Here is a 22,717-nt window from a genome sequence, read left to right as displayed (position 1 = left end):
AGGGGCTGAAAAACCCCGACTTACGTCCTCGGCCCACATTTACGACAACGCCTATTGTAAACGTGGGTTCGAGTTACGACACCCCCGACTTGCGATGCTTCCCCAGGAACCGATCGTGTCACAAGTCAGGGGCTGCCTGTAATGCATCAAAAACTTTTGGACATCACAAAAAAGGGCAGGAAGTATTTCAAACCTTTGCTTTCTTTAGACCAACAACTTTATTTTTCCAATGGAGCTTTTGAAATACAACCATGGGGTTTTAAAATAATTTGCTTTCCAGTGCAAAGTTAACAACCTGTTCCTTGAAACAATACTTATGTCTTGTCTCTCAGGGAGGGGGGGGGGGGGAATATGTATTCTTCTTGAGTTCGCAGCTATGAAATCCTAATAAAGACCAGGCAGCCTGTAATTAATAGGGCAAGTTAAAGACTGAGGTGCTAACTTCAGTGAAAACTACCAAAAGCCTTGTTCCTACTAGAATTTTATCTCACACTAGCTAATCAGAGTTAAGAAAACACCTTCCTTTCTCTCGCCCACAACCCATCAAGCGAGAAGGCCTGGCTAGAGTTTGAATTATGGGGAGAAAGTAGGGACATCCTTGAGTATTGAGTGACTTGCTTTAATTTAAACAGCAGTGAGAAGTAAGGAGGGGAGGGCATAAGAGAGAAGTGAAGTAGCTCTTAGAAGTATGGATTGATCTTGCAGACCTTTTGTGTGTAGAATGCAGACTGCGAAATTTACATTGAAATCACATGAAGGGATTCGTAAAATCAGACTTCATATCGTATGCCCTCTTCCTTGATTGAAAACAACTTCCTAATTATATACTAGGTATTTTTATGTCTGTATGTATTTTATTACTGTTGCAGGTTGGACCTCCCTCGTCCAGCACATTCACGGTCTGATTGGCCCTGAATGAGTGAATTTGCCAGACCAAGAGAGGTCCCCAGCCTCCCGATCCACTGCCTCCCGATCCACTCCCGATCCACTGGGAGAGGCCTCCCGATCCACTGCCTCTCCCAGCTGATGATTCCGCTTTTGGCCCCAGCCCCACTGCTGCCAGACTGTCCACTGCTGCCAGTCTCGGGCTCCAGCCCCAGTCCCCCAGCCGCCGGCAGGGGTGGGGCTCCCTGAGGCTGGAGCTCCCCAGCCAGCCCCGGCCCCGGCTCCGCTGCATCTGGCCTGGCTGGGGCTCCCTGGCATTGGGACTACTCCATTGCCATTGGCCCCACAGCTACCGGTCCGGCCAGGGCACCCTGTGGTAGCTGAGTCCTTATCTCCCTTGAATATCCCAGTGGGATTGGAACCTCTAGAGCCACCACACAGAGCTAACCACTTAACTTGCTGCAGCGGTAGGCTGTTATCTTTAACAGGGAGTAAGACATTGTGCACGTGAGGTTCCCAGACATTTGCTCACAGCAGAGGATGGGTGAGTTTCAGGAACCTTGGGTTTCATTTCAGACACTGGAGCAAAATGAGTTCCTCTCTCTTTTTTCCCCCTGGCTCCTCCTTTTGCAGGCTTCTCTTCCTAGTTTCCTACCCCAGCCATTCCCAGCTCTTCCTGTAGTGGGATTCACTTGGGGGCCAGCAAACCAAGTGGAGCTCTCCCAGCCAGACGGGCGGGAGAGGGGGCAGGGAAAGGAAAGGTGGGTGCAGGTTCTCCCTCTACACAAGCCCCAGGCAAAGGGGCAAGGAATGTCTCTGCCTTCATTTAGTGACACACCTGACCAGCTTGGCCTCGGCCTCATCCAAACTCCCCATTCTCTGTCCCCAAATCCAGAAGAGTGCCCAGTCAGGCCCAACAGTTAAGTCAAATGGGGACGTCCCAGCTCATTTCTCAGCATCCCGTCATTCTCCCTTGTCAGAGAGCAGAGGCAGGCTCCTTGTCAGGTCTAACCCACTGACCAGACTCTGCGGCTCTCTCTCTTTCTGAAGCTGTGACCTGGCTTCCTTCCGACACAGCTTGCTCTCTTCCTTGGTTTCTAAGGGCAGCAGCCTCAGTGAAGCAACACCTTTTCCATGCTCCCCTACTTCCCTGGTACTCTCACCAGCCCGTTCAAACTCCAGGCTTGCTCCGTGGGACGTCTCAGTTCTTTGTGAAGAATCTCTCGGTCTCCGCTACAGACGCTCAGCTTTTTCTTGGGCGTTGCTGGTGTTGCACAACCCGTCTCTGTACATGTGTCAGAAATATAAATTACCCTTCAGGTCACAGTGACCTTTTCGGATCTAAATATAGTCACTTCGCTGCGTCTCTTGGAGCTATCATGTGTACCATTTGCTTCCTGGAACCTTTGTCTGTTTTTCCCTCCTCTTTGGTCCATGGTTCTTGCCACTCCTTCTTCAGAGGGATCTTTTTATCAATCTCCTCATTTTTAAGGCATTTTTGCTGCTTTATCTGGTATTTCATTTCCTGGTATCGCAACATGTGCTGGCATCCATACTATTACTACTGGGCCTCCTAACTGTACATGTTGAATCTCTTCAGTCCAGCACCCTCAGGACCTGACGGGGGCAGAACCAGGGAATGTGCTGAACCACAGGAGGTCAATAGTGTCTCGCAGCATCGCCAACACTTCCACTGCTGACTGGGCTCTTAGAAGACATTTAAAGGTCAATGAGAGCTAAATAACAGCCCAGAACACAGAGCCAGGACTGGTGGCTGTGAACAAGCTTCATGCAATACGGGAAACCTGGCTGCACCCATGATGAATGGACATCCAGCTGACTAAAATCATGCCAAACCACAGATGTTGCCAGACCAGAGAGTGCTGGACTAGAGAGGTTCCACCTGTACTATTTCCAGAAGTGGGGCTGACAAACTTGCTGGGCCCCTGGACAAGGCAGGAAGGAAGGGCCTGTCTCCAGGGCCTTGGATGGAAGGGGCAGGGATAGGGGTAGCCTCCCCAAGCAGCTCCATGCTGCCTGGAGCATGCTGTGCGTATCCCAGGCAGCTCTCAGTACTGCCTGGAGCGTCCCACACGGGACTTCAGTGGCAATTTTAAAGAGATTAAGGCTCTGGCCACCACCTCTGCCATAGTAGCAGCAGCAGCTGGGAACCCTGAGCTCTTTTGAATCTCTAGGTCCTGGAGCAGTTGCCCTCTTTACTTCTACCCCAGCCCAGTGGCAGGCGTGATTTCCAGGGTTACGAAAAATATGCCATTAATGAAATAATTCCTGCTCTCAGAGGCTCCCTTTCTGATCCCCACTGTGCTCAATAAAGAGTCAGAGAGGACAGCGGACATAGTTTGGTGCACATCCCTTATCCCGGTCCGTTCAAGAGCATACCCGCCCAATTCCACTCTCGTAATCTAATGACCCCATAACTGGATCGTTTCATAGATCTCTTAACTCAAAATTCAGGCATACCAAAGGCCATTTCTAGAGATGTCCATATAGATTCGGCAACATTGACCTCATTTGTCATGGACGAACTCGTGATTTTTAGTTGTCATATTTGATGGCCTTGCTCTTGCCTTTATTTTGTCGTCCAACTCCAGATCGTGGCTGGAGAGATGGTTGTGGTGTAGTTTGATTTCCCATGGCTAAATTTCTTCTGGTTCTTCCTTTACACCCAAATCTTTTACCCACCTTTTGACCTTATTAACTTGTGGGGAGTTTGAAGCATCCAGTAAATTCTTGTCTACTTAATTCCCAACAGTCTTCATATTTGTTTAATGGAAATAGTGGAGCTAGGGATGCCAATCTTAGCTGAAAAGGTTAAAGCTACTCGTTTCATACTTCAATGCATGGGCATTTCTCCCATTGCTCTTTGGTGAAGGACATTTTCCTCTGGCTTGACTGCCAGTCCCCTTTTAAGTAGGTCCTCCATTTGGAGCTCGTCCTCTTGGCCTAGTACAGGTTGAACCTCTAAAATTCAGGACTCTCTGGTCTGGCAACTTCCATGGTCCAGCAGGACCAGAGAACCCCAGCTGGATAGGTTCAGAAGCACAGCTCCAGTGGGGCTGATGCAGCATGGTGGGGAGTGCAGCTGGAGGCAGTGGGGCTGGTGGCCAGGAGTGGAGCCCCGTTTGGGGACGGTGGCAAGAAGTGCCGCCTTGTTTGGGGCTGGAGGCTGCGGGTTGGCTCCCAGATGGGGCTGGTGTGGTTGCAGGGCGGGGGCTCAGCCCCAGTGGGATCTAGCATGGTTGGGGCTTGGAGGCAGCGGGGCTGGGGGGCAGGGAGCACAGCCCCAGCTGGGGTCAGAGCCTACAGCCAAGTGGGGAGCCTTGACCTTCCCTAGTCAGGCAAACTCCATGGTTCGGAACTACTCAGGCCCTGCGGGTGCCGGACCAGGGAGGTCCTACCCATGCTGCTCCATCACTCCCTTTGTGTGTGGTCTGTAAACCACATCTCACTCCCTCCATATCTTTGTCCCCACCCTTCTTCCCTGCTGAGCCTACTTCCCCTCCTCCTGACTCCTTGCCTGATCTGTCTCTCTGTCTGCTCTGTGCCTCTGCTGCCCTTCAGTCAGCCCTACACCCATGCTCCCTGTCCCCAGTGGCTCCCAGTTTCCCTCTTCCTTCTACCCAGGTACCTTGTCCCAATCTACTCTTCTCCCCCTCATCTAGCACCGGCGCTTTTCCCCTCTGCATTCAGTTCAGGCAGCTTTTCTCCAGCAGTTCCCTGGGCCTGGCAGGTGAGTTGTTGAGAACAGAGGAGGGACAGGCTGCCTGCTTTCCATTCCAATGCCTGGATCAGGAACTGGCACAACTTGTACTAGCACAGAGCTGGAATTGCAGAAAAGTCCAGCTTACTCAGCCCGCGGTTGGAGAGTGTCTATCAAATCTTTGGGAAATTAAGCTCTAGCACGTCTCCACTGAGCAATTTGACTTACAATTTGGGCTAATTTGGGTGGTTTTTCCTGGGGATGGCCAAAGGTGCATTCTTGATGCAAAGTCACTCTTGCAAGTGAATTGATAGTCCCTGCTCCAAAGCAAGGTGTTTAAAAAATAAAAATCCAGGCAATGTTTTTATTTATTTATACTATATTTATGATAGGATTTAAGAATCCCTCCTTTTCCCACGGAGCACATATAGTGAAAAGGTGTTACAAATTATGAATAAACTGAACAATACAATAAACTCTCCAAGGCGCAGTTTATTTTTGCCAACATCTATTGGACCGTAAAACCTATGTTCTGGAAGAAGGGTGGAGGGTGTGTGCCTTTGATCTCCTCACCCAGTTCAAACCTGCAAGGCTCTGCCTCGCTTCTTCTAAACTACTGAGCACAAACACTCCGTTGACTTGAGTGAGGACTGATGCGGCTCAGCATCTTTCAGAGAGTGCTTGGTACCTCACGGGATCCAACCTAGGGGAGTTGTGTGAGCACTGTGCAAGGCGCTGGCCACTGAACGGAACAGATTATTACAGAAAAAGACAGAGAATGAAGATTAGCCAGAAAAGAATTCCTTTGCTGAGTTTATCTCCATGTACAGTAAGAGGTTAGAGCTGCGTTCTCTGAATCCCACTAGAGTGACCGTATCTGAATGGCTATGTCTAGACTGGCATGATTTTCCGGAAATGCTTTTAATGGAAAAGTTTTCCGTTAAAAGCATTTCCGGAACAGAGCGTCTAGATTGGCACAGATGCTTTTCCACAAAAGCACTTTTTGCGGAGAAGCGTCCGTGGCCAATCTAGACGCGCTTTTCCGTAAAAAAGCCCCGATCGCCATTTTCGCGATCGGGGCTTTTTTGCAGAAGACAAATCTCAGCTGTCTACACTGGCCCTTTTGCGCAAAAGTTTTGCACAAAAGGGACTTTTGCCCAAATGGGAGCAGCATAGTATTTCCGCAGAAAGCTCTGATTTCTTACAGTAGAAAGTCAGTGCTTTTGCGGAAATTCAAGCAGCCAGTGTAGACAGCTGGCAAGTTTTTCCAGAAAAGCGGCTGATTTTCCGGAAAAACTGGCCAGTCTAGACCCAGCCAATGTGTCCTGGATTGTATTGGCTCTACCTCTTGGCTATCTCATGATGTATTTAATTCAGTAAGTGATATTTGGTTAAAATATTATTGGTGTGTAACCAATTGCTGATTTCACAATTAATACTTAAACACCCTGCAGCCGTGTAAGGAAATGCTGAGTACTTAGGGAATTTCGCCTCTGTTCACAGATCTTCCACTTAAGAGGCCGTTTCCCTAGGATGTACTGTGAACAGAAAGAGGCAGCATAAATTAAAAAAAAAACCCCACACAAGGGTTTGCTCTGATGATAGAGACAGTTTGCCATTTCCATTCCTGTTACAACATCTTCATTTGGCTCATTTCATCCCCCCCCCCCCCCCCATCTGACATGATTAGAAGTTCCATTAAGTAAAAGCAGAGAAGAGCCACACTAATATGCAGCAGGCTTAACCCCGCTGCCCTCTTGCAGCTCTCGCTCTAACCCAGCGGTTCTCAGACTGCTTGGCCCATGGCCCACCCAGCTCAACGCAGACTCCTCCACGGAACATCAGCCAACCACTCACGATCACAAAAAGATGCAGGAGTGGGCTGGGGGAGAGGGACTGACCAGGAGGATGGGTGCAGGAGCGGGCTAAGGGGGGGGGGCACTGGGTGGGAGGGAGGGGGCAGGAGCAGGCTGAGGGTGGGGGCACTGGGTGGGAGGGAGGGGGCAGGAGCGGGCTGAGGGTGGGGGCAGTGGGTGGGAGGGAGGGGGCAGGAGCGGGCTGAGGGTGGGGGCACTAGGTGGGAGGGAGGGGGCAGGAGCGGGCTGAGGGTGGGGGCACTAGGTGGGAGGGAGGGGGCAGGAGCGGGCTGAGGGTGGGGGCACTGGGTGGGAGGGAGGGGGCAGGAGCGGGCTGAGGGTGGGGGCACTGGGTGGAAGGGAGGGGGCAGGAGCAGGCTGAGGGTAGGGGTACTAGGTGGGAGAGAGGGCAGGAGCAGGCTGAGGGTGGGGGCACTGGGTGGGAGGGAGGGGGCAGGAGCAGGCTGAGGGTAGGGGTACTGGGTGGGAGAGAGGGCAGGAGCAGGCTGAGGGTGGGGGCACTGGGTGGGAGGGAGGGGGCAGGAGCAGGCTGAGGGTGGGGGCACTGGGTGGGAGGGAGGGGGCAGGAGCAGGCTGAGGGTAGGGGTACTAGGTGGGAGAGAGGGCAGGAGCAGGCTGAGGGTAGGGGTACTGGGTGGGAGAGAGGGCAGGAGCAGGCTGAGGGTGGGGGCACTGGGTGGGAGGGAGGGGGCAGTAGCAGGCTGAGGGTAGGGGCACTGGGTGGGAGAGAGGGCAGGAGCAGGCTGAGGGTAGGGGCACTGGGTGGGAGAGAGGGCAGGAGCAGGCTGAGGGTGGGGGCACTGGGTGGGAGGGAGGGGGCAGGAGCAGGCTGAGGGTAGGGGTACTAGGTGGGAGAGGGGGCAGGAGCAGGCTGAGGGTGGTGGCACGGGTGGGAGGAGGGTGCAGGAGTGGGCTGAAGGTGTGTGTTCTTGGTGGGCGAGCGTGTGTGTGAGGGTGCTGGGGGTGTGAGATCTGGGCATAAGGGGGATGGGAGCGCTTATCTGGCTCCATGCCTCCCACTGCTCCCATGCACTGCCCCCCACTGCTCCCACTGGCCATGACTCTGGCCAATGAGAGCAGTGAGAAACGCCTTCAAGTGAACGGTTTCCTGGGGGGGTGGTCCCCAAGTGGGAGCAGCCGTGTGTGGAGCCACTTCCTTCCCCCGCAAGCCAAATCCAGCCCATGAGGCTCACCCTCCCCTCAACACATAGCACGAAGCTGGTGCTGGCGCTCCATCCTCACGGGGGAGAGCATGAGGCTTCCTGCTGCAAGGCGGGGGTGAGCTCCGAAACTGCAGTCCACCTACCAGACTATCGCAGGCCACTAGTGGTCCATAGATTGCACTGTGAGAACCACTACTCTAACCCATTCAGTCAACACTTGCACTCTCCTATCTTCTCCTCAGCCATCCCTCAGTGGTAATTATTTTGCACTCTGTATATCCATGGGAGGGGCAATTAGATTTTTCCCTGAGGTGACTCTTCTGGTGTTTCACAGACAAAATATCACTGCACACAACAGCACCTTAGCCTGAAAACACAAGTCCTGTGTACTTCAGTGCCCTTGTCATAAATTGCTAGCTGAGAGGTTTTAATGTTTGAGATGGAGTCTTGTTCAACGGAGAAGAAGGTGACCTCTTTGTTAGCAGTTCCTGAATGCTAATGAGTTTATAAGACAGTTCCTCAGAGGTAGTTTTAATGAGAATGAAAGAGGGCCGGGTGGATTTCATAGCTACCAAAAAAAGTGAAGGTCACGTTTTTACAGTAATAGTACACAGAATATGCTATCCAAAATACCCCCCTGAAGTGGCAGTGGTTACAAAACCGGGATTCCAAAGACAAGGGTGAGGAGTTAGTGACTGAGTAGCTATCAGAACAGTCCTTACTAGAGACCTGGATTAAAGGATCAATAGCACCACGAGACAGCTTGTTTACACCGTGTTGCCTATGCTCAGTGGGGAGCTATTTAATGTACTTTAAGGTTTACATTAAATTGACAGTCTCAGAGCCTGGGTTCATAGTTCTGTAAAACTGTTTCCTAAGGGCTAGGGTACTGTGGCCTACATGCCCACAGGAGGGAATGATAAATGAGACTTCTGCATGGGTTCCCCAAGCTGAACATAGGCTTACTCCTGCTATAGAACTAGTGGATGAAAGGACAGGGAATAGGAGTAACCTAAGGGCAGGTCTACACTAACCTGGAGATCAGTGTGGGAGGTGATCAATTCACCCAGAGATCGATTTAGTGGGTCTAGTAAAGACCCACTAAATTGACCACCGATCACTCTCTCGTTGACTCCGGCCCTTCACCAGAACAAGAAGCATAAAGGAAATCAAGTGATGGGAGAGTTTTTCCTGTCAGCCCCCTGCACTAGCTGGAGTTGTGTGCTGTAGGTTGACATTGCCCCATAGGGTAGATCTGCCCTTATTAGTTCCACAATCTTCCACCCCATGCACAGCTGAGCTGCTGCAGGAAGTGTCTAGTTCAGGGGTCTCCAACCTTTTTAAGCACGAGATCACTTTTTGAATTTAAGTGCAATGCAGGATCTACCTCAAACCCAAACACCCTTGCCCTGCCTCCTTCCCTCCCCTTCTCCAAGGCCCTGCCCCCGCTCACTTCATCCTCCCTCCCTTCCCCACCTTCACTCACTTTTATCAGACTGGGGGTAGAGGGTTGGGAAGGGGATACAGACACTGATCTTGGGTTAAAGGATTTGGAGTGTGTGTGTGTGGGGGGGGGGGTTCTAAGCTAAGGCTGGGGCAGGGAGTTGAGGTGCAGGAGGGGATTCAGGGTGCTGGCTCTGGGAGGGAGTTTGGGGTGCAGGAGGGGTTCAGGACTGGGGCCAGGGTTCAGAATGCAGGGTCCACAGTTGACTTCTGGGTGGTGGTGCAGGGGGCTAAGACAAACTCACTCTTACCCTGGCCGTGCACTACTCCCAAAAGTAGCCAGCAAACTCTCTCCATCCCTGCTCTCCTCTGCTCTGTGGAGATGGGGTACAGGGAGGGGAAGGGGCACCCTGACATCAGTGCCCCCTCTTCTTCTTCTTGGGCCCTGCACAGCAAGCAGGAGGCTCCTGGGGGTGGGGAGCACCTCCAAAGTAGAGGAGAGGAGCAACATAGCAGTGCTTAGAGGGGCAGATGAAGTGCTGGCCCTGAATAGCCTCCTGGACAAACCTGTCAGGATCACCTGTCAAAGGTCCCAAGATCTACCAGTAGATCCCGATCTACTGGTTGGTGACCACTGGTCTAGTTTGCCAGGACACAGGCAATTGTGACCAGGGTGTGGCTCTGAGTCATAAAGCTTTCAGTAGTGGTGCATATTCCAGCCCATCCCCCCCTTGTTCAGAGCTCTGCCTGAAGTCACCATCTCGCTTTTAATAATACTTTAGAAACAACCCAGGTAATAAATGTGATTGGAAAAGAGCCAAGGTAATTTGTGGGAACTTAGAACAAGGTGAGGAGATTTATAAATGAGCAACCTACATACAATTCACTTTAGCCATGGAGTAGGGACTGTACATGAGATGAAGAGCTCTAAGTGTCTTTGAGTTAGGAATATATTATCTAGTAGCTACATTTATTTTCTAGTGCTTATTTCCTGGGGAATGTTTGTCTTATGGAAAGGCAATCATAGAAGTATCTTCTTTAATTATAAAAAGGTTAATGCCTAGTAATCAATCTGATAATGCCTAGTAATCAATCTGATACAATGCTTTTGGCTTATCCAGAGTGCTAAGGGTTAGGCAAGTTTCTTGCCTTTTTGTGTAGTTCCAAAAGCAAAGCTCATGAATTTTTCAAAAATAAAAATATGAAGTAGGTGTGTCGATGGAAGACCTATGGGCTACGTCTACACTGGCACCCTTTTCCGGAAATGCTTAAAACGGAACAGTTTTCCGTTATAAATATTTCTGGAAAAAGCACGTCTACATTGGCAGGATGCTTTTCCGGAAAAGCACTTTTTCCAGAAAAGCATCCGTGCCAATGTAGACACGCTTTTCGGCAAAAAAGCCCCGATCGTCATTTTTCACTATCGGGGCTTTTTTGCAGAAAAGAAATCTGTGCTGTCTACACTGGCCCTTTTCCGGAACAGTTTTCCGGAAAAGGACTTTTGCCCGAACGGGAGCAGCATAGTTTTTCTGGAAAAGCACTGATGATTTTACAGTAGATCGTCAGTGCTTTTCCGGAAATTCAAGGGGCCAGTGTAGACAGCTGGCAAGTTATTCCGGAAAAGCGACTGATTTTCCAGAATAAGTGGCCAGTATAGACACAGCCATGGAGTATGAATCCTTGTTGTGAAATAAAGGCCTGGATTGGACAGTAGCAGCTTTTTATAGCTATTTTAAAGCTATATTTATAACAATTCTGAGTTCTTTGTAACTCAGTTTTGACTGAAAATGTATTTTAACCCACCCCCAAAACTGCCACATCCATGGTGGATCACACATTTCCCTAAGGGTACGTCTACACTGCAAGCTTCTTTCAAAATAAGTTTTCCAGAAGATATCTTCTGGGAAAGCTTATTTTGAAATCGTGTCCACACTACAGGGAAGCCTCCAAATTAGTCCGAGGCAGGCTTCCCTAATGTGGACATGCTATCTTGATGTAGAGCCCCAGAGGGCACTCGGGAGGAATAACGTAGAATGGCTCTGGGGAGGAGCTATTCCGACATAGCAGCATTGGAGCATCCACACGCATCCTCTTCTGAAAGAGCTTTTTCGGAAGAGGCGTTATTCCTCGTGGACTGAGGTTTACCAACATTGGAAAAAGCCCTCCGTTATTTCAGTTTTCTCTTGAAATAACAGAATTGCTGTGTGGACGCTAGTATTGTTTTTCCGGAATCACGGCCGTGATTCCGGAATAACGGTGCAGTGTTGACGCACCCTAAGGTAAGATAGGTTAGAACAGCTCATGCGATATATTTCTCAAGTCTGGTATCTGGCCCCTGCCAGTGGTCAACATCTGTCTTAGAATAAGGTGACTCCAGTCCAACGCTTCATAAGCCCTACCTGCAACTATTGAAGTTGTTGGCAAAACTCCTCTTGCCCGTGATGATGCTCTAGAATTGTGCCCTTAGTGTATAGGGCTCCAAGCCAATTATTTAATGCTGTAAGACAGGAATTCCCCTTGACACCAGCAGGTGATTGGCTTATGACCTGAAACATGAAGTTTGAGTTCTCGTATCATTATTATGGCTTGTCTTCCCCCCCTGCTGATAGTGTTATTGATGGCCATAAAATGATCTAGTGCAATTGGGAACCTGGTCACAGCAGAGGCTCAGCAGTGAATTCCACAGGGTGACACGCTGCTGCACAAGGAAGCCAGTCCCTAGGGCTGGCTCTGTATTTACTGACCTTTTCCTGTGAACAGTGCAGCCCACATAGAGGTGGGAGACTTTCTTTTTGAAACAGAGAATCAATGGCAATGCCTTCCATACCCAGATAGCTTCAATACAAAGACAGCTTCCCCAATTATCACCCCTAATATCAGTATCTCATAGGGTATGTCTACACTAACCCCCTAAATCGATCTAGGGAGGCTAATGAGGGCGACCGAAATTGAAAACGAAGCGCGGGATTTAAATATCCCGCACTTGATTTGCATGTTCCCGGCTGGTTGCCATTTTAGAAAATGACTAGCCCGAAGTAATTGCCCGTGTCTACACGCGGCAGTGAAATGGGATTCCGAAATAAAGCCCTAACTCGAATTAGCTGGTACAGCCGTTCCCCAAATTACGAACAAGTTACGGACCACGCTTGGTCCATAACTTGAAGTGTTCGTCTCGGATCCCATAGAGTTACATGGTGACCGTGCTGTTCGTAAGCGCGGATCGCCATTCGTAACTCGGATCCGCATTTACAACTGCTTTGGTCATAAGTGCGGATGGTTGTAAGTGGAGGTGGTCGTAACTCGGGGAGCGGCTGTATTCCTCCTGCAATGAGGTTTACCAGCTAATTCGAGTTAGGGCTTTATTTTGGAATCCCGTTTCACTGCTGCATGTAGATGCAGGCAGTTACTTCGGGCTAGTCAATTTCTAAAATGGCAACCAGCCGGGAACATGCAAATCAAGCACGGGATATTTAAATCCCATGCGTCATTTGCAATTTCGGTCACCCTCATTAGCCTCCCTAGATCAATCTAGGGGGCTAGTATAGACATACCCATAGACACTAACCTCCCCCCTCACCTCTCCCTCTGTTCTAAGATCTGATTTGTCAATTTTATATGTGTTCACTTTTTTTGATTGTATCACTTTGGTATATATAGTCATGCCAATTTTCTTCCACAATTTGATCTGAGGAAGTGGGTCTGGCCCACGAAAGCTCATTACCTAATAAACCATCCTGTTAGTCTTTAAAGTGCTGCATAGTCCTGTCTTTTGTTTCAGCAAAACCAGACTAACACAGCTACTTCAATACCCAGGGCAGCTTAATAAGTATTTGAACTCATCCCCAAATGTGCGGAGAAGGATGCATACTTGCTAATGCAGCGGTGGCTCACGAGGGCCACATTTATCCCACTGCCACAAGCTATCTTGCACGGTGTGCAAATTTTCTGTGCATAAATCAAAGGGGGAAAGCCAGGCCACGCTGCTTTTCATTGAATCAGCGTAAGGATAAATGTTTTCTGCTAATCACCCGCCAGTGCCTTCTGGCAGTTCAGACAAGTTTTTTTCTTGCTTTGATTCTTCCTTTGGTAGGAAATCAGCGAAGATCCATACCCTCCGGATATGCTAGAGTAGATGTTCCCAGTGGATTGTTACGGTGCGCTTCTTTGAGAGCTGAACTGATGCAGTGGGCCAGCCAATTGCTTGTGCAAACATGCCCTCTTCTGTGTGCTGCAAAGGCAAATTCTTTTAGACTTGCTAATGAGTCTAATGTAGCATATGGAACGATTGCTTAGCGCCAAACCCAAACTTCTACTGAAGTCAGTGGAGGCCACATTCAAGGACAGACTATGCACACAGCCAAGTCTTCATTCCTGGGCACAGGCCAAGCAACTGGACGGAGTGATTTTGGTGGATCAGCGAAGTGTAGTGAATCTCGGTGGAGCACAGCACTATGATGGGCAAGGGGTGCAAACCCAAAGCATAGTTTTGTAGGTAGGACTGGTAGCAAATGAAGAATCTTTTCTGCAAAGCAAAAATGGTTGGTTTGTTTTTGTTAAAAATGTTCAAACTTTATTTTTGACTCTATTAGAAATGTAATAGAATGGCATTGAAATGACTTCCCCCTCCCATTGTTCACTGTTTGGTTTCCCCTTTGGAGGAGGAGGGAAGAAAGGGAGAGACAAGGGAGAGACTAAATGAAAACGAAAAATGTTGTTTTGGTTCAAAATTGTTTTTTGGGGGACAAAGCAAAGTAAACGTTTGATTTTTTGTGTGGTAAGATGTTTTCTTATTCAAAAAAACACTTTTATCAAACTTTTTGTTGACTTTTTTGACCATCCTGCCCTTCTCCATCTCCTAGAGCATGCAGAACCATTGCCGTTTTGTAGGATGTTGGGCAGTTTGTTTTGCAGCCACATAAAGGATGTAGCGGAAGGGGCTGCATTTATCCTGTGTTTTCTAACCGTAAAAATCAGACATAGCTCTTTTGATGTTCACATTTGTTTCTCAGCTTACTCTTCCCTAGCTGCTGTCAGGGGGGATTGTTACCAATTGCTCTTTATTGTTCTGAGCTGGGGACACATGACTCTGTACTCATCATGGTTCAGCTTCCCCAGGGGCTGAGAGAATTCTCTCTGCAGATAACGCTGTGTAGGAGCTTACGTGGAAAGATCTCTGTGCTGGAAAACACGTAATGGTCTTTGCTATGGACCTGATGCTACAGTCATTTCTACTCAGAAATTCCAGGGAAATGAATAAGAGTTCTGCACTTAAGGAATGCCATCCTGGACCCCGTCTGCCTCTTGACGGAGGCCCGGTGAGCAGAAAAATAGCAGCACATGAACACGGGGGTCTAGGGATTGAGGCTTTACTGCCATAGACTCACCTCTGCTGTGGCAGCTAATACTGGTACAGCTCCGGTGTTTAGTAAATGAGGGATACCTGGGTAAATAAGATGCCATCACCGTTTGCAATAACAATGCTGGTGGGTTTGGGAGCTCTTGTTTATGTGAACGCTCCCAATGCCGCTAGCAATCGTGTTAGCCGAGCTGCTCCTGAGGGAAATTCTTTTGAAAAAATCCCTCGTCCGGGCAAGGTGAAGGTTTGAATCTAGCCCATGTCAATACTTCCTCATCCCGCTGTCACCACTGCCCTCTATGAAATGATAGAGTCTCAGTCCACTTCCTTGTGGGCAGGTGTGGACTCTGGAGCACACAGTGGTGAACCTCACAAAATTCACCACCATGTCCCACGCTAACTGGCTTCGGATCGAGCCCTTAAAGAGCATGGAAACTCGACACGCCTCTCGTTCATCGATGTGATCCTTCCAGAGCAGCATTGAGGCATGTGGGCAGAGCCTTGTGGGGAAGCGTGTATTGTTGTCACCCATGCTGCACCTAGTTATTAGACAGTAGAAACTTTTGGTTCCGGTGACGTGAATTTAACAATCCTTCTCAAGTGTCTTAAATGTCTATAACTCAATTAAAATGCATAGCACAGGACTCTTTTCTTTTCTTTTCTTTTCTTTTCTTTTCTTTTCTTTTCTTTTCTTTTCTTTTCTTTTCTTTTCTTTTCTTTTCTTTTCTTTTCACAAAGCTTTGCACAGACTTATACATAGAATGGAATGAAAAAGCCATTATGGGTGGCTTTCTTCATGTTGTCCACTTTCACTGTCAGGCAATGGAATGATCTTTGGATACTTCTCTAACAGCTGATTTCAGTATCTGCAATCAACAGGTCACCCATCATCTCAGATTCATTCTAGCATCAGAACTTTGGCACACGGTTGCTGTTAAGAAAATGATTGATATCCATGTACATTGTTTTTTCCGGGGATTGAGTTGCAGTTGATTGCTAAATATTTTTGAAATACTGTAATCATGTTAGGCAAACTGGGAAATTCATATCAAGTACCACTTAATATATTTGCATCTATGAGAGTCCAAGCTTTATTGTAATTAAACATGTGGAATAATTCTGGTTTTTTTCCATCAGCAATCGCAAGGTGAAAATGAGAGAAATGTCATCTAAGACTATGTTGTTCATGCATATTTTCCATTTACCTAAAATGCTAGAAACTGATCTAAACTAGCTCTGTTGTTACCAGTTATAAGCAGTACTTGTGTAAAAATATCGGAACTGATCAAATGCATCAAATTATGTTCACAAAGTTGTAGTATCTGGGATACACTGTATAAAGGTTTCCCTGATTTTTGATTCAGCCAATTCCAAAGTCATTTCTCTCTCTCTCTCTATAGCTTACGCGCACGCGCGCGCGCACACACACACACACACACACACACAGAAGAGTAATATCACTATAGAGCCAAATTTAGCCATATTTAGTCAATTTAAAATAAAAAAGATGTATTACAATAGTGTAGTTTTTTTAATCACCCATCCCAGTGAATGATAGAATAACAGTGAATTCTTTAGCCAGGGTTTCTAAAAACTGAGAAGGCTGGTTTGAAAATGTGTATGTTCATGTTAGTCACAATTATGGGATGGTTTCTCAATGTATTATTATTTTGCTGCTTCATGGGGTAGCTAGTAGAGCTAGTTAAGAATTGGCTTCCCATCCTGACAAAAAAAATTAGTTTTCATTACGATTTCTTTGATTTTTTTTTTTTAGTTGTTTACAATCAAAACCTGAAATATTTCAGTTAGGTGAATTATTTTTCTTCTTAACTATCTGAATGTTTCTGGAACTTGGTTTGTGTTGTGTGTTTTCTATATTTTCTGGTCTTTTGGATTGTTGAAACAGACATTTCATGTAAATATTTTCATTTCAATAAAATAGCCATTTTTCTATCAAAACTTTTAGATAGAAAACTTTTGATGGTTCTAGCAACTTTTAAAGCACCCAGTTATAGCTCAAGAATCAAGAAATGTGTCCTTTTGCTGGTTTTGAGGTTGTCTGAGCATAAACAAAAACAAACAAACAAACAAACAAACCAAAACAAACCCCAGAAAAGTTGTTAATTGGTCTGTAAGTGACTTTGAAGGCTCTTATTCCATACAGATTTTGGTTAAGTAATGGGAATATTTAGTATTTTATAATTCAACAAGAGGCAGAGTTGGGGCAATGTGCCTGCTTCTTATCAATCTATCTCTGAAGTCACTGATTTTACTATCCAATGCCACAAGTCCTTAATACAAAAATTCTATGATGAATGCAGGGCTTTAGTGTTTGAAGGCTGAATTCAAAATCACATTTACACTTTTGAACTTGCATTTCATGAAAATAAGGTGATTTATTTTAACACTCTTGAAATAAAATCATAGAAGTTGGAGATTTTTCACTTGTTAGAGTATCAGATCCATCCCTTTACAAAAGCAGGATTGTTCTGTAGTTTACATTTTTACAGTCTTGTTGTAAAGACAATCAAGGCTAGCGATATGAATAATGAATAACATTCCCTTGCATGTGGTACAAGAACACATATCTAAAAATACCTCCTACACAATTCAAAGCAGACATCATGCCACATATTTCAGAATCTGTCACTGGGCTAGCTCTTCCTGTAATCTCATGTGCCTACTACATGCAGGATTACTTTACTGTTCTAACACAAACATTTGTACCAATGTTCTGAGACCTTTTTAGAAACGGATCAGAATTCCCATGACCTCTTTGGGCCATTTGTCTTCTGGATTTCAGCACGTCTGGATGGTTGCTTTGCTAGAGCACAGCTCCAAATATAACCCAATTTAGTTCAACAATGATTTAATCTCTATCAGCATTTTTTAAATGTTGGGTCTACATTCTTTGACCAAAATCACAACTTTTATAACTCGGCTGTTTATAAAATGTGAACTGCCTAAAAACAAGACAAAGAAAAAGACGGAGGTGTGGTTAAATAGTCGAGCTAATACAAACACAGGTTAGTTCCTGCTTTTCAGAGCTCACAGATGGCAAATATGCATTTAAGGGATACTGCTGAAGATAGAAACTTACATAGTGACTGCTACATATAACACAAATCCTGACCAATAACTTCCAGCAAGTGTCAGCTTAATGTATCTCAAAATGACCCAGAAATGTGCATTTCTATTTAAAGGATATCATGTAAATGTTAACTGGCTGTAGCACATTTTTTAAAATCTAGGATTAAAATGAAATATGCCTCCAAGGCAGCTTCTCTAAATATTAATTCTAATGCACTTGATTTCTTCCTTCCCCAAGGTTGTCATTTGCACATGGAGGAAATAATTGTCATAATAACATTAAATATTCCCTCTCCCAGAAGAATGTTGCTGTAAGAGCCCTGGAATCATGGGTCGATTAAAGATAAATAGGGTTCAGGTCTACTAATACACTCCCCACTTCCCCAGTCTCTCTCTGCTGTATTCTCAGTGAGATTATCTAGCCCTAGACAGACTTTTATTCCTCCTAAACACCCCTCTTCTGTCCTCCCAGACTCTTCCCTAGGGCCTTGTCCTGTATTTGCCTCTTTCTGCTGATTCCCCTGGACACAGTCTGTTGCTTCCTGACTCTCACTGATTTTCTGTTAGAAGCCCCATATTTTATCTCCTGCTTTACACATCCTATCCTTGAACCCCAGCACTATAGCACCTTTTCAGGCAGTTTACACTGTTTCTTGGGGGGCTGGAGGAATAACTCTGGAGGCGAGTGTGCTACATCTCCAGCATCTACAACCCCACAGGAAGCAAGAAATGATGGCCAGGGGTTAAACCAGGTCTTCCATGAGTTCCTTCATCAGGCACCTTAAGTTTTTAGAAGCCCACTCTGCACACCTGCAAGCAGCAAGTCCTACATTCATATGTTGAGCGAGCTCTTCTTAAGGCAAGAGTGCCATCTTGTGATAGGTAAAGGAAAGAGAACTCAAAGCAGTGTCTCTGTCCCTTTGCCATTAATAGGATTATGCTCCTAGCATATGGAGTTCCACCAAAAGATGAGCACATTGTAGATTTCAGTCACCCTTGGAGCTGAGGAGAAAACCATCCCTAAGGAAACTGAAGGTGGTGATGTACCACTGGAGTGGTGCTCCGGTTGCATGACTACAACCTCTTTTACTAGGCAGACTTCCCACGCTCACCCTGAAGGCTGGTAGACCTGAAGCCCTTCTGTTTTTCTGTCAAAAGACTGACCTGAGCCAGAACCCCCATTCAAACATCACTGGACTTCTGGGTGTTCAGACAACATGAAATCTCACTGCAAACCTGCTTTTAGTTTGCAGAAAGTAAGAGCAAGGAGGTTTTGCTGAGCCAAACAATTGACCTGGCTGGTCGTGTCTATTTGAGAGACAGAAAGGGGCCTGGACTGGAACTACTTATCCAGATCTCTCAAGGATAAGCTACCACCCACCTCCAAACTGTCTCTGGTTTTGCTGCTGCCTCCTGATGATTGGTTAGACATAATTTGTATTTATTGATGGTGGGTTGCATTCTGAGTACCTGTTGTTGTTTTGTTGAGTGTAATAGTCTAAGCCAGGGGTGGGAAACCGAAGGCCCCAGGGCCAGATGCAGCCCCTGGTGTGCCTGGATCCAGCCCCTGAAGCGTGGGACTCCCCCCCAGCAGTGGGGAGCCGGCGCTGGTGAGTGGTGTTTTTTTTTGTTTTTTGCTTCTCTGACTGATTTTTCTGTGGGTCAGTGGCCCCCGACCCAAAAAGGTTCCCCACCCTTAATCTAAGCAGATAACCCGCGGTAAAATATTGCAAGTGGGATTGTAAATCAAAAGTAAGTACTTCATAAATGTGCTAATCTCTCAGGCTGCATCTAGACTGGCAAGTTTTTCCGTAAAAGCAGCTGCTTTTGCGGAAAAACTTGCCAGCTGTCTACACTGGCTGCTTGAATTTCCGCAAGAACACTGACGATCTCATGTAAGATTGTCAGTGTTCTTGCGGAAATGCTATGCTGCTCCCATTCGGGCAAAAGCCCTCTTGCGCAAATGCTTTTGCGCAAGAGGGCCAGTGTAGACAGCGCAGTATTGTTTTGCGCAAAAAAGCCCGATCGCAAAAATGGCGATCGGGGCTTTCTTGCACAAAACCGCGTCTAGATTGGCACGGACGCTTTTCCGCAAAAAGTGCTTTTGCGGAAAAGCATCCGTACCAATCTAGACGCTCTTTTCCGCAAATGCTTTTAACGGAAAATTTTTTCCGTTAAAAGCATTTGCGGAAAATCATGCCAGTCTAGACGTAGCCTCAATGTATGCTATAGTCTCTAAAGGGGAATCCAACTGCTGCTCCTTTTCTTCAAGCCGTTGTCTGTATTGGTGGAGCACCTGGCCCTGAGTTCAGGCTCTGCTGATGAACCATGGTGGTATCTGTATTGTCTGGCTGCAGTTTTGCACAGGAACACACACTATCGGGCAGGCCCGTGGAGACAAGAACACAAGACCAGCTTTAGCTTGCAGGGCCCACGCAATAACTCAGGGTCGTTTTGGTCCCAGTTCAGGAGGATCATGGAAATGCAGCCGCAAGTGCCTTTCATGGAGGAAGGGGGAGAGGAGAGAGAGATCATAGGACCTTGTGTGTTCCATTTCATTGCCAGAGGGTCAGGCAGGACATGGCCAAGCCCGCTCCTGCCCCCCTACGTGTGAATGGGGAAAGCCAGCCTCCCCTCAAGGCGAGAAGCAGCCTGGTGCCTCCCCCCATTCCTGGGAAACCTCCAATGCCTCTCCCCATCCCTGGGGAGCCCCCCAGTGCCTCCTCCTATTCTTGGGAAACCCCCAATGCCTCCCCCCATCCCTGGGGAGCCCCCCAGTGCCTCCCCCTATTCTTGGGAAACCCCCAATGCCTCTCCCCATCCCTGGGGAGCCCCCCAGTGCCTCCTCCTATTCTTGGGAAACCCCCAATGCCTCTCCCCATCCCTGGGGAGCCCCCCAGTGCCTCCCCCTATTCTTGGGAAACCCCCAATGCCTCTCCCCATCCCTGGGGAGCCCCCCAGTGCCTCCCCCTATTCTTGGGAAACCCCCAATGCCTCTCCCCATTCCCAGAAACCACCAATGTCTTCCCCCATTCCCAGGGAGCCCTCCAGTACCTCCCCCCATTCCTGGGAAACGCCCTAATGCCTCCCCCCATTCTCTGGGAGCCCCCCAGTGTTTCCCCCTTCCCTGGGGAGTCCTCCAGTGCCTCCCCCATTCCCAGGAAACCTCCAATGCGCCCCCCCATCCCCGGGGAGCCCCCCAGTACATCCCCCTATTCTTGGGAAACCCCCAATGCCTCCCCCATTCCCGGGGAGCCCCCCCCCGTGCTCCAGGGCCGCCTCCCCCGCCCGGGCCGTGCAGAGCCAGGCCCCGCCCCTGGCTCCCCGCCCCCGGCTCTCTCCCCGCCCCGGGGTAGGGGAGCCCCGCGCGCCCCGGCCATTCTCCGCTGCGGGCCGGGACATGCGGGCGGCGCCCCCCGCTCGCCGCGCGGCCGCGTGGCCCTGGCTGCTCGGGCTGTGCTGCGCCGGGATCCTGCTGCCTGCCGGCGCCGGGCCGCTGCCCCCGGCCAGAGGTGGGGCGGGGGCCGGAGGGAGAGACCCCCCCCGGCCCAGGGTGGACGGGGCAGCGGGCGGGGGCAGGGACACGCCCCGCTCCCTGCAGGGGGGCTGGAGCAACAGCTGCTTCCTCGCCGGGACCCTGCTGCCAGGGGGTGCGCTGGGGTGGGCAGACCCGTGGGAGCCGGGCGCTGCATGGTCCGCTCCAGCTAACCCCCAGGGCTTAGACCCGGCTGGCGCCAGCATGTCCCCCCGCCTGGGCAGACTCCCCCCCGCAGCTTTGCCACTGTCCTCATCAGCTGCTCTTTCCTCTTCCAGCAATGGCACCAGGCCCCGCAGGAGGGAGGGGTCTTAAACTGACTCGTGTAAAAGCCACTGTAGGTTGTGAATCCAGGAGCAGGCAACAGGCCTCCTGGAAAATCTTTGTACTTGCTTAACTTGTAACCCCTTTCCTTTTCTTTTGGAGGTTGTTTCAATAAGCCTTTTACCAAGGGGCTCCCATTATTAATATGATTAATTCTGTTTATTGCGCAAGTTCCTTGGGGCCCGTTGAGAATGGGACCTTTGGATTAGGGATTTGAAAGGTTAACTGAAGCTTATCGGTTCGGGTAGTTAGTGGAGGCTGGAACAGCTGTCCCTGGGGAGCCCACATGCTCCACAGGTAGGGGCTGCTCTGACATCCAGGCAGGGGAGTCCGCCATGCTGTGCACAGGTGATGCTCTGGCGGAGGCTGGGAACTGGCAGCCAGGCCTGGCTTGGGGCTGCTCCAACCGGCATGGGTCTCTCTCCCACCCGGATCCCACTTAATCTGTTAACCAGTTAAACGTTAGATAAATCTAATATTTATCTGGTTAACTGATTAAACGGATTTTACATTCCTACATTAGATTATTAATTTTTTCTTTTTAATTTTAATCCTTTAAAATGTTATCTTACAAGAATGTCAATGGCTCCTCGTGATGTGTTAAATAGAGGCAGGGTGTTGGACTTAGGTATAGAGCAGTTCCAGTCTGAATGCAGTTTTCGGATTAGCTTTTACTCATTGGTGCTAAAGTGAAAGTCTCGTAACTCTTTGTCCTCTTTGCAGATGGCATGAATGTTCTCTTCATAGTAGCGGACGATCTGCGTCCTGCTTTGGGCTGTTACGGTGACAGTCTTGTGAAATCTCCAAACATCGATCAGCTGGCATCTCGCAGCGTTGTGTTCCAGAACGCATACGCTCAAGTAAGTCACGCTTAATTTAAAATAAAAAAACGATGTTTCTGTAAATAAAAAAGCAAAGGTTTGGGCACAGACAGTGCTACCTGTAGTAGGACCATTAAAATTTCCAGCTACTTGTATTTTAAAATAATCAGGTAGTAAAGGGACAACTGTGCTAAACTGTGTGGTAGTGTTTATTTTTTCTGGAGTAAGAAAAGTTCCCACTGATATTAGCAGTAAGGTTGTGATATTCTTAATATTGTGTAACATCCGCTTGTGAATTTCACTGTTAACAATGAGATGCCATTAAAAAAAAGCAATTTTGCATGATACCAGTTCTGTGCTTTCCACCCCAAATGGAGTCTTGTAAAAGCTTATTCTGTGTTTGCTCCCCTACCTCTTTTTATGAGCATGACATGTATATTCCAAATCCCTCATATTGTCCAGATTATTCTTTGTAAGGGCAACTTCTAATCATCATTCTTAA

The 22,717-nt window shown here is 48.1% G+C and overlaps 1 protein-coding gene across 2 annotated transcripts in view; it reads left to right on the top strand.

Annotated features, from left to right (window-relative positions):
- The window catches only part of IDS (iduronate 2-sulfatase), a 47,997-nt gene that overhangs the window by 10,645 nt on the left and 14,635 nt on the right, over nt 1–22,717 (top strand). The window contains exons 1-2 of one of the 2 annotated variants that reach the window (XM_075941082.1): nt 20,880–21,047; nt 22,118–22,254. In XM_075941082.1, the coding sequence (XP_075797197.1) occupies nt 20,936–21,047; nt 22,118–22,254 (249 nt within the window). In that variant the 5' untranslated portion in view covers nt 20,880–20,935. Of the gene's footprint in view, nt 1–20,879; nt 21,048–22,117; nt 22,255–22,717 lie in introns of those variants that run through there. The other variant, XM_075941083.1, reaches the window with a different exon arrangement.

This window comes from Pelodiscus sinensis, chromosome 13 (genome assembly GCF_049634645.1).
Source record: "Pelodiscus sinensis isolate JC-2024 chromosome 13, ASM4963464v1, whole genome shotgun sequence".
Taxonomy (NCBI): Eukaryota; Metazoa; Chordata; order Testudines; family Trionychidae; genus Pelodiscus; species Pelodiscus sinensis.
This window is presented reverse-complemented; position numbering and strand designations above follow the sequence as displayed.